The sequence below is a fragment of the Pristis pectinata genome, chromosome 14 (assembly GCF_009764475.1).
Source record: "Pristis pectinata isolate sPriPec2 chromosome 14, sPriPec2.1.pri, whole genome shotgun sequence".
Taxonomy (NCBI): Eukaryota; Metazoa; Chordata; class Chondrichthyes; order Rhinopristiformes; family Pristidae; genus Pristis; species Pristis pectinata.
In genome coordinates, this window is record NC_067418.1 from 351,704 (window position 1) to 366,098 (window position 14,395).

Consider the following 14,395-nt stretch of genomic DNA (forward strand, 5'->3'; position numbering starts at 1 on the left):
GCATAACTTTCAGGCTTTGATCCCCTGTCACCTTGCCCCCCCCCACCCCTTGCCTACCCTCCAGCATCTGCTCCAACACCCTCTCCCCAATCTCTCCATTTCTTTTCCTTTTCTGCAAATCTCCTTAAAGCTCAGGACTTCAACAAAGCTTCCAGAAAGGCCTGAGCTCTGTCCTGGATGACATTCCTTCTCCTACCTGAGATGTGGTTGATATCAAAGAAATAACTTCAGAACTGAATACAGTACTAAACATACAAGTAAGTCCCCAATCAATCTATTATGCACTGAGCGTTCATTCAAAACCGGTTGAGGTTGCTTAGCAAGTTTCGTAAGTGGCTGTACAGAGCAGCTTCTGGAAGTTACCTGTTGGGAACAGCCAAACAGTCTACGAAACATCAGCTGGAGCAGGAAAGGTGTCAATTACCTGCGGCCAATTAGTGAATCGTGCAGAGACTGCAATACTTCACAAACTAAACACAGTTTAGTTTGCAGAGAAACTATCCATCATCATGACACAATGTTCAGCTAAGACAAGGTAAAGAAGCGGGCGGAATTGTGAAACTGTAAGTACTTCCTCTACAAGCAGATCTCCAATTCAGCACGGCTCAAATTTACTGCGAGATATAGAGATCAGATAGAAAACTGTGACAGGACCATGAAGTGCAAAAAATTCTCGGGTCCTATTTGGAGAGAGAAACATTCCATTGAGTAAAAAACAAAAACCTGGTTCACGGTCGACATATGCTACCCGATCTGCCAAGTGTTTCCCGCAGTCTCCATTTATACTTTCATAAAACTGAGCTCTTCCACATTGGCTCAACCAGCCAAACTCACTGGGGTGTGCCCAGAGAGCAAGGAGAGTGAAGTTAGTTGTATTGATTGGGGACAAGATTGGCCAAGGCCCCCCAACTGTTGCAATATTATACAAGCCTTGTCAGAACCCAAGGACTCAATAACACCCCATCTTCTTTAAGTTTCAAGTGTATCCAGGACTGGAATTGACATTTGTAAAACATGAGATTGACCTTGTAAGGTGGTTTTCAGACTGTAATTTTTCACTCTTAGTTGAACATTGAGTTATGGTCTAAGAATTTATTCATTCTGCATCAAATAAAACCAGAAAATGCTGGAAACACTCAATCAGGTAGCATCTGTGGAGATAGCATAAGGTCAATGACCCTTTGTCAGAACTGGGAAAGAGAATGTTAGTTTTAAGTTGCAGAGAGAACATAAGAGTTATAGGACGGCAATGTGGAATGTAGGGTGGGGCCAGGTGAAGTGGGTTATATTTACGTTTCTTACACGTTGCTAGTTGGTGTGGGACATACCTAACTGGCCAGGCTATCCTAATGGAGAGAGAAATACCGACCTAAAATAACAAACAGATGACCGACAGCAGAAATGGCCAGTTCTGATTAGAGAGAGAAAGCGAGTTAACTAATGGTAAAGGTTTTGGTATGGAATACTACAGGTTGTCACATGTCCAGTTGGATCATGTTGTAGCTCAAGATGACATTAGGTCTTGTTGTAAGTCAGTATTAAATAACACTGGGGTACAGTACCAGTGGGGATGGGTGCAACACTGAATGCAGTCAAGCTTTCTCTGCAACCCATATTAAACTCCATCTGTTATTTCTCCGCCCATAACTGTAACTGATCTACATCCTGCTGTATCCTTGGACAATCAGAATCAGGTTTATTATCACTGACATACTACATGAAATTTGTTGTTTTGCGGCAGCAAGGCCTTCTTCACTGTCCAGACCTCCACCGATCTTTGTGTTGTCTGCAAACCTACTAAACCACCCACCTATACTTTCTTCCAAGTCATTTATATATATCACAAGCAGATGTCCCAGCACTGATCCCTTGGGAACACCACTGGTCACAGACTTCCAGCCAAAATAACACCCTTCCACCACCACCCTCTTGTTTTATATGGGAAAGCCAATTCTGAATCCAAACTACCAAATTACCATGGACCCCATGCATTTCAACCTTCTGGATCATCAAGATACAGAAGGTCTAAGTGAATGGGAGAGGACTCGCGACATGAAAGACCCAGGAAAAGTGGATGACCAGATATTATTCAAAATTTCAGTGCAGGGACTATTGTAGGTAAGGCAGATGAGTTTAGGGCGTGGATTGGCATGTGGGATTACGATATTATTCCTATTAGTGATACATGGTTGCAGGAGGGGCAGGACTGGCAGCTTAATGTTCTGGGGTTCTGTTGTTTCAGACGTGATAGAGGGGGAGGGATGAAAGGGGGAGGAGTGGCATTACTAGTCAGGGAAAATATCACAGCTGTGCGTAGACAGGACAGCCCAGAGGGCTCGTCTACAGAGGCCATACGGGTGGAGCTGAGGAATGGGAAAGGTGTGGCCACACTAATAGGGTTGTATTATAGACCATCCAATAGTCAGAGAGAATTGGAGGAACAAATGTGTAGCGAGATAGCAGACCGATGTAAGAAACAGGAAGTTGTAATAGTAGGGAATTTTAACTTTCCACATATTGACTGGGACTCTCACACAGTGAAAGGGTTGGATGGCTTGGAATTTGTCAAATGTGTTCAGGAAAGTTTTCTAAATCAATATATAGAGGTGCCAACGAGAGAGAATGCAATACTTGATCTCCTATTAGGGAACCAGACAGGTCAGGTGACAGAAGTATGTGTAGGTGAACATTTTGGGTCCAGTGACCATAATGTCATTAGTTTCAAGTTAATTATGGATAAGGACAGGTCTGGTCCTCGAGTTGAGGTTCTAAATTGGAGAAAGGCCAATTTTGTGGAAATGAGAAAGGATCTAGGAAGAGTGGATTGGGATAAGATGTTTTCTGGCAAGGATGTGCTCAGTAAGTGGAAGGCCTTCAAAGGCGAAATTTTGAGAGTTTGCATGTTCCTGCCAGGATTAAAGGCAAAGTTAACAAGGATAGGGAACCTTGGTTTTCAAGGTATATTGGTGATCTGGTTAAGAAAAAGAGAGTGTATAGCAGGTGTAGGCAACTAGGAACAAATGAGGTACTTGATGTATAGAAAATGTAAAAAAAAAACTAAAAAAGGAAATCAGGAAGGCAAAAAGAAGACATGAGGTTGCTTTGGCAGATAATGTGAAGGTAAATCCAAAGGGTTTCTACGAGTATATTAAAAGGATAGTAAGGGACAAAATTATTTCCCTAGATCAGAGTGATCGTCCATGTGTGGAGCCTCAGGAGATGGGGGAGATCTTAAAGTTTTTTTGCATCAGTATTTACTCAGTCTCCTATCTGGTAAAGGAACATAGAACATAACAACACATTACAGACCCTTCGGCCCACAATGTTGTGCCGACATTTTATCCTGCTCTAAGGTCTATCTAACCCTTCCCTCCCACAGAGCCATTCATGTGTCTAAGAGTCTCAAATGTCCCGAATGTATCTGCCCCGACAACCTCTGCCAGCAGTGTGTTCCACACACCCACCACTCCCTGTGTAAATAAAACTTACCCCTGACATCCCCCTTATACCTTCCTCCAATCACCTTAAAATTATGTCCCCTCATGTTAGCCATTGTCGCCCTGGGAAAAAGTCTCTGTCCACTTGACCTATGCCTCTTATCATCTTGTTCATCTCAATCCAGTCACCTCTCATCCTCCTTTTCTCCAAAGAGAAAAGCCCGAGCTCGCTCAACCTAATCCGCATAAGACATACTCTCCAAGAGAGGGGACAGAGAGAGAGAGAGAGAGAGAGGCCAGAGAGAGAGGGGGGACAGAGAGAGAGGGGGAGAGAGAGAGAGAGAGAGGGCAGAGAGAGAGGGGGGACAGAGAGGAGAGGGGGGACAGAGAGGAGAGGGGGACAGAGAGGAGAGGGGGACGGGGGACAGAGAGGGGGGGGGACAGAGGAGAGGGGGACAGAGAGAGAGTGAAAAAGAGGAGGGACAGGGACAGAGAAACAAAAAAGACAAGAGAGAGGAGACAAAAACAAAAGGAATGGGGAGGATCAGACAGAAGTCGAAGAGGGAAAAGCTGCAGAATGCATCAGTGGGAAGAGAAGCAGTGCTCCAGTCAATGAACTTTCATTAGAACTAAGGAAAGCTTGAGGGAGGGGGTGGGGAGGAGGCACGGCGGGGGTGGGGGGTTGGGGAGGGGGCGCGGCAGGGGGTGGGGGGTGGGGAGGAGGCGCGGCGGGGGTGGGGGGGTTGGGGAGGGGGCGCGGCGGGGGTGGGGGGGTTGGGGAGGGGGCGTGGCAGGGGTTGGGGAGGGGGTTGGGGGAGCAAGGGGTTTGGGAGGGAGGGGTTTGTGGAAGAGATGATGAGGGGAGAGGATGGGCAGATTGGGGAGAGAACAGGTGGGGAGAGACATGATTGGGGAGGGGTTGGAGGAGGTGTCGGGGTTGCGGAGGGGAGGAGGGGTTGGGGAGGGTGGCTGGGGTGGTGTGGGTGGGGGGAGGGGGATGGGAAGGAGTGGGTGGGGGGAGGGCGAGGGGTTGGGGTATGGGGAAGCAGTGGGTGGGGGGAGCGGTCGGGGACGAGTGGGTGGGGGAGGCGGTGAGGAGTGGGTGGGGGGGTTGGGGGATGGGGAGGAGTGGGTGGGTGGGGGAGGGGAGAGGGGAGGAGTGGGTTGGGGGAGGAGGAGTGGGGGTGAGGGGGAGGAGCGGGTGGGTGGGTGAAGGGTTGGGGAGGGGGAGGTTGTGGGGAGGGAGGAGGGGGAGGGGAGGGGGAGTGGGGGGAGGGGGGAGGTGTTGGGGAGGGGATGGCATTGGGGGAAGGGTTGGGAAGGGGAGGGTTATGGTGGGGTGGGGGGAAGGGGTTGGGGAGGGGGGACGGGGTGGGGAGGAGGATGGGGACGGGTTGGGAGGGCGTGGGGGGAGGGGGTTCAGGTGGGGGAGGGGTGGGGTGGTGGGGTGGGGGAGGGCGTGGGGGGTTGGGGTGGGGTGGGGGAGGGGTGGGGGGGTGTGGGTCGGGGGTGGGGTGGGGGGGTGTGGGAGGGTCGGGGGTGGGGTGGGGGGGTTGGGGTCGGGTGGGGGAGGGGTGGGGGTGTGGGAGGGATGGGGGTGGAGGTGGGGGTTGGTGTGGGGGAGGGGGGGTGGGGTGTTGGGCGAGGGGGAAGGTGGGGTGGGGGAGGGGAAGGGTAGGTGGTGGGGGTTGGGGGGACGGGGGTGGGGTTTGGAGGGTTTGGGATGGGAGGGGTGGGGGGGAGGGGGGTTGGGGGTGGTTGGGGGAGGGGTTGAGGGGGAGGGGTGGGGGTTGGGGAGAGTGGTGGGGTTGAGGGGGGTTTGGGGGGAGGGGGGTTGTGAGGGCTGGGGGGAGGTGTGGGGTTGGGGGGGTTGTGGGGAGTGGGGGAGGGGGATGGGTTGGGGGTGGGGGGAGGGGTGGGGTTGGGGGGGTTGTGGGGAGTGGGGGTGAGGGGTTGGGGGGAGGGGGGAAGCGGGGAGGGGAGGTGGGGTAGGGGTGGGGAGGGGGGGAGGGGGGGAGGGGAGGGGGAAGGGGGGGAGGGGGAGGGGAGGGGAAGGGGGGGAGGGGGGAGGGGAGGGGGAGGGGAGGGGGGGAGGGGAGGGGGGGAGGGGGGGAGGGGGGGAGGTGGAGGGGTGGAGGGGGGGAGGGGGGGAGGTGGAGGGGGGGAGGGGGGAGGGGAGGGGGGAGGGGGGGAGGGGGGGAGGGGGGGGAGGTGGAGGGGGGGAGGGGGGGAGGGGGGGGAGGGGGGGAGAGGTGGAGGGGGGGAGGTGGAGGGGGGGAGGGGAGGGGGGAGGGGGGAGGGGGGGAGGGGGAAGGGGGGAGGGGGGAGGGGAGGGGGGAGGGGGGAGGGGGGGAGGGGGGGGAGGGGGGGAGGTGGAGGGGGGGAGGGGGGGAGGGGAGGGGGAAGGGGGGGAGGGGGGAGGGGGGAGGGGGAAGGGGGGGAGGGGGGAGGGGAGGGGGGGAGGGGGGGGAGGGGGGAGGGAGGGGGGAGGGGGGAGGTGGAGGGGGAAGGGGGGAGGGGAGGGGGGAAGGGGGGGAGGGGGGGAGGGGAGGGGGGAGGGGGGAGAGGGGGGAGGGGGGGAGGGGAGGGGGGGGAGGGGGGGAGGGGGGAGGTGGAGGGGGGAGGGGGGGAGGGGAGGGGGGAAGGGGGGGAGGGGGGAGGGGGGGAGGGGAGGGGGGGGAGGGGGGGAGGTGGAGGGGGGGAGGGGGGGAGGGGAGGGGGGAGGGGGGGAGGGGGGGAGGTGGAGGGGGGGAGGGGGGGAGGGGGGGGGAGGGGGGGGGAGGGGGGGAGGGGGAGGGGAGGGGGAAGGGGGGGAGGGGGGAGGGGGGGAGGGGAGGGGGAAGGGGGGAGGGGGGAGGGGGGGAGGGGAGGGGGAAGGGGGGGAGGGGGGAGGGGGGGGGGGAGGGGAGGGGGGGAGGGGGGAGGGGGGAGGGGGGGGAGGGGGGGAGGGGGGGTGGAGGGGGGGGAGGGGGGGGGGGGGGGGAGGGGGGGAGGTGGAGGGGGGGGAGGGGGGGAGGGGAGGGGGGAGGGGGGGAGGGGGGGGAGGTGGAGGGGGGGAGGGGGGGAGGGGGGGAGGGGGGGAGGGGGGGGGAGGGGGGAGGGGGGGAGGGGGGGGAGGGGCTGCTCCGCTCAGGGCCGATTCGATCCGAGGCCGCAGCGGAGACTCGCGCCCCCCCGGCCCCGCCCCTCCGCAGACCACGTGCCCGGGGTCACTCGAGGGTCACGGAATCGCCGCCCGCGACCCGCGAGTCGAGCGGGAAATGGTTCGGTGAGGGGCTGACTCACCCTGACCCTGACCCTGACCCTGCCCTGACCCTGATCCTGACCCTGACCCTGACCCTTACCCTGCCCCGACCCTGCCCCTGACCTTGACCCTGACCCTTCACCGGTCACCGTCTGATTGCCCCTCCAACACCCTCCCTCCCTGCACCATCATTCCTCCTCCACCGGTCACTCCCTCCAACTCCATCTTCTACCAGCCCCTCCCTCCAACCATCTCCCTCCCTCCATCCATCTCCCTCCATCCATCTCCTTCCCTCCATCCATCTCCCTCCCTCCATCCATCTCCCTCCCTCCATCCATCTCCCTCCCTCCAACCATCTCCCTCCCTCCATCCATCTCCCTCCATCCATCTCCCTCCCTCCATCCATCTCCCTCCATCCATCTCCCTCCATCCATCTCCTTCCCTCCATCCATCTCCCTCCCTCCATCCATCTCCCTCCCTCCATCCATCTCCCTCCCTCCAACCATCTCCCTCCCTCCATCCATCTCCCTCCCTCCATCCATCTCCCTCCCTCCATCCATCTCCCTCCCTCCAACCATCTCCCTCCCTCCATCCATCTCCCTCCCTCCATCCATCTCCCTCCCTCCATCCATCTCCCTCCCTCCATCCATTTTCCTCCTGTTTCTCCATCTTCTTCCATCCATCTTCCTGATTCCTTCCTCCATCTCCTGTTGCTTTGGAGTTTGCAGTCCCTCCATCTGCCTACAGTCCCTCCATCCATCACCTCTTGCTGCCTGTCTCCAACTGCCTCCACTGTCCATGTTTCCACCAATGGCTCCCCCCTGTCATGGTCCGTCTAACCCTCCATGGTCCCAACAGCTCTGGCAACAGTCCTTCCATCTGCCTGCAACCCTCCACAGTACCTCTACCCATCTACATCCCTAAACAGTCCCTCCACCCACCTCCACCTACACTCCCACCAATTGCTTTCACCTCTGCCCATGGTCCCTCCATTCACCTCCACCTCTGCCCACAGTCCCTCCAACTATCTATGTTCCCTCCAACCATCTCCACCTCAGTCCATGGTCCTCCCAATAATTTGTGGTCCCACCATGTCTGTGCCAATGAGATATTTCCCTAAGGACACTCCAACTTTCTCTAGTTTCTCCCTCTTATCCCAGTCCCTTCCTTTGTCAATGGTCCCTCCACTTGCCTCTGTGCTTTCCATCTGTTTACTCTCCCACCGTTCACCTACTATCCCCCTATTTGTTAGTGGTTTCTCTCTGTCTTTACATTCCCTCCACCTGCCCCCATCCCTTGATTGCTCTGTGCTGCTCCCTGTGTTTTCCTACCTTATAGTAACAACCTGTAGGGCCTTAACGTGGTGGATGCAAAGAGGATGTTTCTTCTTGGAGGAAAATCTAGGTCTAGAGGGTCATAGAGTCAGAGCTATACAGCATGGAGACAGGCCTTTTGGCCCAATTTGTCCATGCCAATCAGGTGTCAAGTGTTGCACTTTGGGAGGTCAAATGAAAGTATACAGTTAATGGTAGGCCCCTTAATAGTATTGAGGTACAGAGGGATCTTGAGGTCTGGGTCCGTAGTTCACTGAAAGAGGTTACACGTTGATAAGGTGGTAAAGAAGGTGTATGGCATGTTTGCCTTCATTGGTAGGGGCGCTGAGTATAAGAGTAAGGATGTCATGCTGCAGCTGTATAAAACTTCAGTCAGACCACACTTGGACCATTGTGTGCAGTTCTGGTCATCCCATTATACAAAGGATGTGGAAATTGTGGAGTGGGTGCAGGAGAGGTTCACCAGGCTGCTGCCTGGATTAGAGGGCATGAGCTAGAAGGAGAGGTTGGACAAACTTGGGTTGTTCTCCTTTGAGCATTGGAGGCTGAGTGGAGACCTGATAGAGGCTTTTTTTTATACAAAATAAACTTTATTCATAATAAAAGACAAACTATATACAATTACAAAACAGTGCAAACCTTTACATTCCTGTACAGATCATTCATTAGTGTTACCTTTTTATATATATAAAAAAAACAGCACCGATGCCACACGTGTGGCTCCCTGGAAGCTACCCGGTCCCGTATTTACAATATTTAGGGGCTTTCTCACCTGTCCCCGCCCCTCCCTCTCCAGTGGCAGAAGAACCCTAAACTGTAGTCCTTCCCCACCGAGCCCTTGCGTTGGCTGCACCCACCTTCAGTGCGTCCTTCAGCGCGTACTCCTGCAGCCTGGAATGTGCCAGCCGGCAGCATTCCCCTACGGACATCTCGCTGTGCTGGAAGACCAACAAGTTTCGGGCAGACCAAAGAGCATCTTTCACCAAGTTGATGACCTTCCAGCAGCAGTTGATGTCGATAGAGGCTTTTAAAATTATGAAAGGTATAGATAGGGTAGACAGAATGTGTTTCCCAAGGTAAAAATGTTAAAATCCAGAGGATATACTTTTAAAGTTAGAGGGGGGAAGTTTAAAGGTGACATGAGGGGCATTTTTTTTAAATGCAGATAGTGCTGGGTGCCTGGAACGGGTCACCAGGGGTAGTAGTGGAAGCAGACAGTTTGGTGGGAGTTTAAGAGGCTTTTGGATGGACACATGAATACAAAGGGAATGGAGGGATATGGATGATACACAGGAGGAGGACATCTAGTATAAATTGGCATTAAGATCAGCACAATATGGTGGGCCGAATGGCCTGTCTTGTGCTGTACTGTTCTATGTTTAGCCAAGTTACACACACCCATTTCCCTGTGTTTGGCCCATGTCCCACTAAACCTTTCCTATCCATGAATCCGCCCAAGTGTCTTAAATGTGGCAAATTAACCCACCTCTACAGCTTCCTCTGGCAGCTTGTTCATATATCCACCACTCTGTATGAAAAAGTTGCTTCTCAGGTCCCCATTAAATCTTTCTCCTCTCTTTAAACCTATGCCTTCTAGTTTTAGACTCCCCTACCCTGGAAAAAGACTGTGACCTTGCAGCATATCTATGTCCCTCACAACTTTATAAACATCTAGATGGTCACCCTTCAGCCTCCTACATCCAGGGGAAAAAGTCCCAGCCTCTCCCCCTTTCACACTAAACCTATGCCCTCTAGAACATAGAACAGTACAGCACAGGAACAGGCCCTTCAGCCCATGATGTTGTGTTGAACTAATTAAGCTAATGATACCTAATCCTTTCTGTCTGCATGTGGTCCATATCCTATTCTTTGCACATTCATGTGCCTATCTAAGAGCCTCTTTTGAATTTGCCTCCACCACCACCCCTGGCAGCATATTCCAGGCACCACCACTCTCTGTGTGGAAAAAAAAACTTGCCCCGTACATCTCCTTTGAACTTTTCCCCTCTCACCTTAAATGCATGTCCCTGGGAAAAAGATACCAGCTGTCTTCTCTAGCTTTGGACTCCCCTACATTGGGAAAAGGATTGTGGCTATTCACCATATCAATGCCTCTCATTTTATAAACCTCTATAAACTCACCCCTCATCCTCCTACGCTCCAGGGAAAAAAAGCCCCAGCCTACCCAGTCTCTCCTTATAACCGAAGCCCTCCAGTCTTGGTAACATCCTCATAAATCTATTTTGCACCCTTTCCAGTTCCTGCCTCCAACCACCTCCACCTTTGTCCATAGTCGCTCCATCCATCTGCCCGTCCAGATTTACCTATTTGAGACAGAAATGAGCTGAATTCATTTCTCTTAGAAATTTGAGAGCAAAAGGACAGAGGTAGCAGAGTCCTTGAATATTTTTAAGGCAAAGGTAGCTATGATCCTGGTAAGCAAGGAGGTAAAAAGTTACCAGTGATAGATTGGAATGAGGAGCAGATTACATTCAGAACAGCTGTGACTTCATTGAATGGCGGAGCAGGCTCGAGCAGAGTGGCCCACTCCAGCTCATAGTGTCTACAGTCCCTCCATCTGCCTTCAGTTCTGTTGTCACCCACCTTGGGAAAATATTAACTCTGCATATACTTGTGCACCTGAGAAATATACTATTCCCTGAGACCCACTGTCACCCTTTACAACAACAGGCCAAGTGTGCTTAAATCTATAACTAACTATTCCAGGAATGCTGGAGCCATTTGGGACAGAAAGATCTTTAGCCAGAGGGTAGGGGATCTCAAGAATTCTCTACCAAGAGGGCTCTCAAGGTTCAGCTGCTGAATATATTCACGACAGTTTGAGAAATTTTTAGGTAAAAAATGAATCAAAGGATATGAGATAAAAGATTGGCCATGATGAAGAGTCGGCACAAACTTCTATCTGTCAATGCCTCCATTCCCTCCATCTTCTGGTTCCTTGATCTATCCGTCTTTCATTATCGGGCTGTTTTACAGCCTCTCTGGCTGGCCCTGGTCCTGATGTTATGTGGTGTTTTGTGTTGCAGGTACCTGGTGACCCAGCCTGAACTGCACCAGTTCATTGAGTGCTGTATGGGTGCAGTAGGAGCCCAGAGCAGCCATGGATCTGCATTGGCCGATGTGCTGGTGGAGGCAGATTATCGAGGACATTACAGCCACGGATTGAACAGACTTGGTGTGTGCACATGAGACTTCTGGTGACAGATGGAGGTGAAGCTGTTCACCCCAGTGGTACTGAGGGCAACTCTTCACTGTCTCTCAGCCATTCAACATGAGGAACATTACATGCCATTTACTATGTACACACACCTTCACACGTGCACATAAGGCATGAAATTCATGGATAGGGTTTTGGGTTTGATGTTGAGGTGGAGATTCCTCCTTTTTAGTGCTTTTCTCACCTCCATCATGCCTCTCCACTCCAGCATTCTACTCATCCTGCTCTCTTGACCCCTTCTTTCCCTACCCTCCCCTCCCCTCCACTTCCCACTCTCTCTCCTCACCTTCCTCCCAATGTTTCCACTTTCCTCCAATGCCTCACCTTCCTGTACCACTATTGCCTCAACCCCTTTCCTCTCTTCCTCCATGAATATAAAGGAACCATGCCACCACCACAGTAATAAATGAGGGGCTGGGACCATTATAAAATATGAGCAGGAGTAGGCCACTTGGTCCCTCAAGCCTGCCCCACCATTCAATATGATCATGGCTAACCTATGCTGGCCTCTTCTGTGCCAGTTCCCCATAACCCTCTATTCCTCGACTTTTCAAATATTTACCTCCCTCCACCTTAGATATATCCAATGCTCTGGACTCCACCATCCTCAGGGGCAGAGAATTCCAGAGATTTCACCCCCCTCTGACAGAAGAAATTTCCACACACCTCAGTTTTAAATGACCAGCCCCTTATCTTGTATCTATGTCTCCTTGTTTTTGACTCATAATGAAAACATTTCTCAAATATTTCATTTAATTTCAAAATCAGCTTGCTATAATTTCAATGTAGCTTATAATTTGAGATTGGATCATGTGCAGTTTACTGTCAAAGGATAGTTTGGATCGAAATGATGTCAAACCAGGACTACGATTAATATCAGTAAGGTTGGTAGCAGTTAAGTTTAAGCTCTGATTCAAGGTTAGTGTGGGCTTTAGCATCAGGGTTAGAGTTAGATTTGGGTTTGCAGGCAGCAGGACAGATGCCCATATTATTTGCACTGATGTTAGTTGGAAACTTTGGGCAATGAAATGGCAGATGGAGTTTAATCCAGACAACTGTGAGGTGTTGCACTTTGGGAGTTCAAGTGCAAGAGGAAAGTATACAGTAAATGACAGGACCCTTAGGAGCATTAATGTACAGAGGGATCTTTGGGTGAAATTCGCAACACAAGTGGATAGGGTGGTAAAGAAAGCACAGAGCATGCTTGCCTTCATCAGTCGAGGTATTGAGTATGAAGGTTGGGAAGTCATGCTGCAGCTGTTTAAAACTTTGGTTAGGTGACATTTGGAGTGTTGTGTGCAGTTCTGGTCGCCACACTACAAGAAGGATGCGAGGCTATGTAAAGGGTGCAGAAGAGGTTCACCAGGATGTTGCCTGGCATAGAGAGTATAAGCTATCAGGAGAGGTTGGACAGACTTGGATTGTTTTCTCTGGAGCTCCAGAGGCTTAGATCGGGTAGACAGTCGGAATCTTTTTCCTAGGGTGGAAATGTAAAATTCTTGAGGGCATAAGTTTAAGGTGAGAGGGGAAAGTTTAAAGGAGTGGTGAGGAAAGTTTTGATTTTACACAGGGTGGTGGTAGGTGCCTGGAACACACTGCCAGGGGAGGTGGTAGAAGCAGATGTGACAGCAACATTTAAGAGGCATTTAGATAGGCGTGTGAACAGGCAGGGAATGGAGGATACAGACTTTGTGCAGGCAGATGGGATTGGTTTAGATCAGCATCGTGATCGGCACAGATATGGTGGCTGAAAGGCCTGTTCCTGTGCTGTACTGTTGTATGTTGTGTGATTGGGGTCAGGCAGTTAGGGCCTTGTGTCAGGGTTAATATCAGATTTAAGGTCAAAGCCAGCCACATGCATCTCATTGTCACTCTGTCAACATCACAGATATGTACCTGCGAGATCTGAAGACTGGAATCTGTGCAAAGGATGGAGAACCCACTGTTGGAAAGTGCACTGTGGCCACTGCATTGGTGAATGGCAATAATTTGATTGGACCCATTGTTGGCAACTTCTGCATGGAGCTTGCTATCAAAAAGGCCAAAGAAGTTGGAATAGGCTGGGTGTCTGCTTATGGTGAGTGGCTGGGTTACGTACACGAGAAAATAAGTTGTCCCTCAAATCTGCTCCACCAGTCCTTCTGCAAGGACTCCCGAGTTCCTCCGACTCTGCCGTATTTGCTCCAATGATGACACTTCCTGTACAGATACCTCTGAAACATTTTCCTTCTTCCTGAACCACGGCTTTCTCTCCACCATTGTCAACAAAGCCCTTGACTGCATCTCATCCATTTCCCATGCCTCTGCTTTCATCCCCCTCTCCTGCAGGATGAGGATAGAATTCTCCTGGTCCTTGCCTTCCACCCCACCAGCACGCACATTGTATACTATTCTCTGCAATTTTGGTCACATTCAAAGAGATTCCACCATCAGAGACATCTTCACCTCTCATCCCCTTTCAGTATTTTGCAGAGACAGTTCCCTTTCTGACTTTCTGGTCCACTCTTCTATTTACAGTGCTTTCCCTTGTGACCACAGGCAATGCAACACCTGTCCTTTCACCTTTTCCTTTCACACCATCCAGGGACCCAAACAGTGATTCACTTGAACTTCTTGCAATCTGCATTTGGTGCTCACAATATGATCACCTCTACACAGACTGGGTGACTTTTGCAGAGATTCTGCATTCAATCTGCAGGAGTAGCCCTGGGCTTCCTGTTAACTCTCTGTTCCACTCTGACCTATTGGTCTATGGCCTCCTCTCAGTTATAATGAGGCTCAAAGCAAGTTGAAGAATAGTACCTCCTCTTCCGTCTGGGCATGTTGCAGCCTTCTGGACTCAATATTGAATCTGACAACTTTAGGTAACATGACTTCATAGACCGAGGACTCCTCCACTGCCACGAGAATTCCAAGCGCCATCTGGAGGAACAGAACCTCATTTTCTGATGGAACCTTGCAGCCGAACGGCATGAACATTGAATTCTTCCACTTTAAGTAATTCCCACACCCCTCCCCTCCCCCTCCCCAACCCCACCACCAGGCTTCTTCTCTTCTTCCCTTTTTTTTCTACCCTTTTTTCCCTTTCTCTCCTTACCTTTGACCCATCCCCGGTGGATCTGCTCTCCCCTCCTCCCCCGCA

The 14,395-nt window shown here is 52.3% G+C and overlaps 1 protein-coding gene across 1 annotated transcript in view; it reads left to right on the plus strand.

The window, feature by feature from the left end:
- The first annotated feature begins 456 nt into the window (after window positions 1–456).
- The window catches only part of LOC127577857 (uncharacterized oxidoreductase YjmC-like), a 46,540-nt gene continuing 32,601 nt past the window's right edge, over window positions 457–14,395 (plus strand). The window contains exons 1-3 of the mRNA XM_052029469.1: window positions 457–535; window positions 11,063–11,211; window positions 13,142–13,330. Coding sequence (XP_051885429.1) covers window positions 510–535; window positions 11,063–11,211; window positions 13,142–13,330 — 364 coding nt within the window. The 5' untranslated portion in view covers window positions 457–509. The remainder of the gene's footprint in view (window positions 536–11,062; window positions 11,212–13,141; window positions 13,331–14,395) is intronic.